Source organism: Trypanosoma grayi (genome assembly GCF_000691245.1).
Source record: "Trypanosoma grayi strain ANR4 Tgr_917_V1, whole genome shotgun sequence".
NCBI classification, from domain to species: domain Eukaryota; phylum Euglenozoa; class Kinetoplastea; order Trypanosomatida; family Trypanosomatidae; genus Trypanosoma; species Trypanosoma grayi.
Genome location: NW_008826536.1, coordinates 1 through 1,211, shown reverse-complemented (window position 1 = coordinate 1,211; position 1,211 = coordinate 1). Strand labels below are relative to the sequence as shown.

General features: G+C 57.1%; 1 protein-coding gene across 1 annotated transcript; it reads left to right on the top strand.

The window, feature by feature from the left end:
- Window positions 1-338: 338 nt before the first annotated feature.
- Window positions 339-1,211, top strand: DQ04_09171000 (Golgi reassembly stacking protein; the record flags this gene model as incomplete). Its single annotated transcript, XM_009315838.1, has 1 exon — window positions 339-1,211. A coding segment is annotated over one exon (873 nt), but the record flags the coding sequence as incomplete, so codon positions are not given.

Below are 1,211 nucleotides of genomic sequence, written 5' to 3'. Positions count from 1 at the left end.
GGGGGGGGGAAACATATTCTGGCCATCCACGCCTCCCCGTGCTGGCGCTTTAATGGCCTCCTTCTCATCTTTTTCATACCGTCCTCCCCCCCGATGCTGCCTGTTTCTGTTTGGTGTGTGTGTGTGTGTGTCTCTGTGTGTGGCTGGAGGATGCCACGGCTCAATAATAAGGCGTGTGCAACGCCGAGTTTCTGCTGTGTGTGTGTGTGTGTTTCTTCCATTCATTCTGTTGCTTCATGTGTTGTGTTGACCCTTGTGCTGCAATTGTCTTTTTTTTGTTTTTGTCGTTCGTCTTGTTCAATGAAACACTCCATGTCGGACTGTGTAGGAAGATCGCGATGGGACAAAAGGAAAGCAAAGGTGAGAATCCGCTAAAGGGCATTGTAGGTCTCCAAGTGGCGCGGGTGCTGCCGCACAGCCCCGCCCACGCTGCGGGCTTACTTCCATTTTTTGATATTATCACTGAAGTTAACCAGACGGTTCTCATGGACGCTGAGAACGCAACTGAGCAGTTTAAATCGTACGTGATGGAGCGAGAGAGCCAGCAACTGTGCTTCAAGGTGTACAATCTGCGCATCCGCGCCTATCGAGATGTCTTCTGTGTGCCCAGCAGGTCGTGGGGCGGCGGCGGCATGCTTGGCTGCAGTATCGAGTGGTGCCGTGCGGATCAGTGTGTGGAGCGTAGTTGGCATATCGTCGACATCGTCCCCGGCGGCCCGGTTGGCCGCTGTCCGGAAATACAGGCGGAGCGTGACTACATCATCGGGATGCAGCGGGCAGAGGAGCCTGTTGTCACGCTCATCCGGGATGAGGACGACTTCTATGCCAGGGTGGACATGTGGCGCAGCCTCCAGCGTGTGGCGCTCCAGCGACTGCAGCGCAGATCAAGGGTGGTCCCCGCCAGCGCCAACGCTGGCACCACAGGGCTTGAGATGATCGGCAAGTTGATATTCCTTATCTACGACGCTGTCGCCAACGAGATCAAAGAAGTTGCGGTGGATTTGGGGCCCGACGTGGATGCCCCACTGGGGATGAATCTAGCAACCGGCCTTCTGCACTCACTGCTCGTCAGCCCTCCCTCTGCCGAGGGTGGGGCGGACGACGACGGTGGAGGCAGAAGCGAGGGCGGGAACAGTGGTCTGCCGGTCCTGACGGCCTTCGTAGCTGCTTCAGGGACGATAGAAAAGGCGGAGCAAGGCATGCCGATGCCG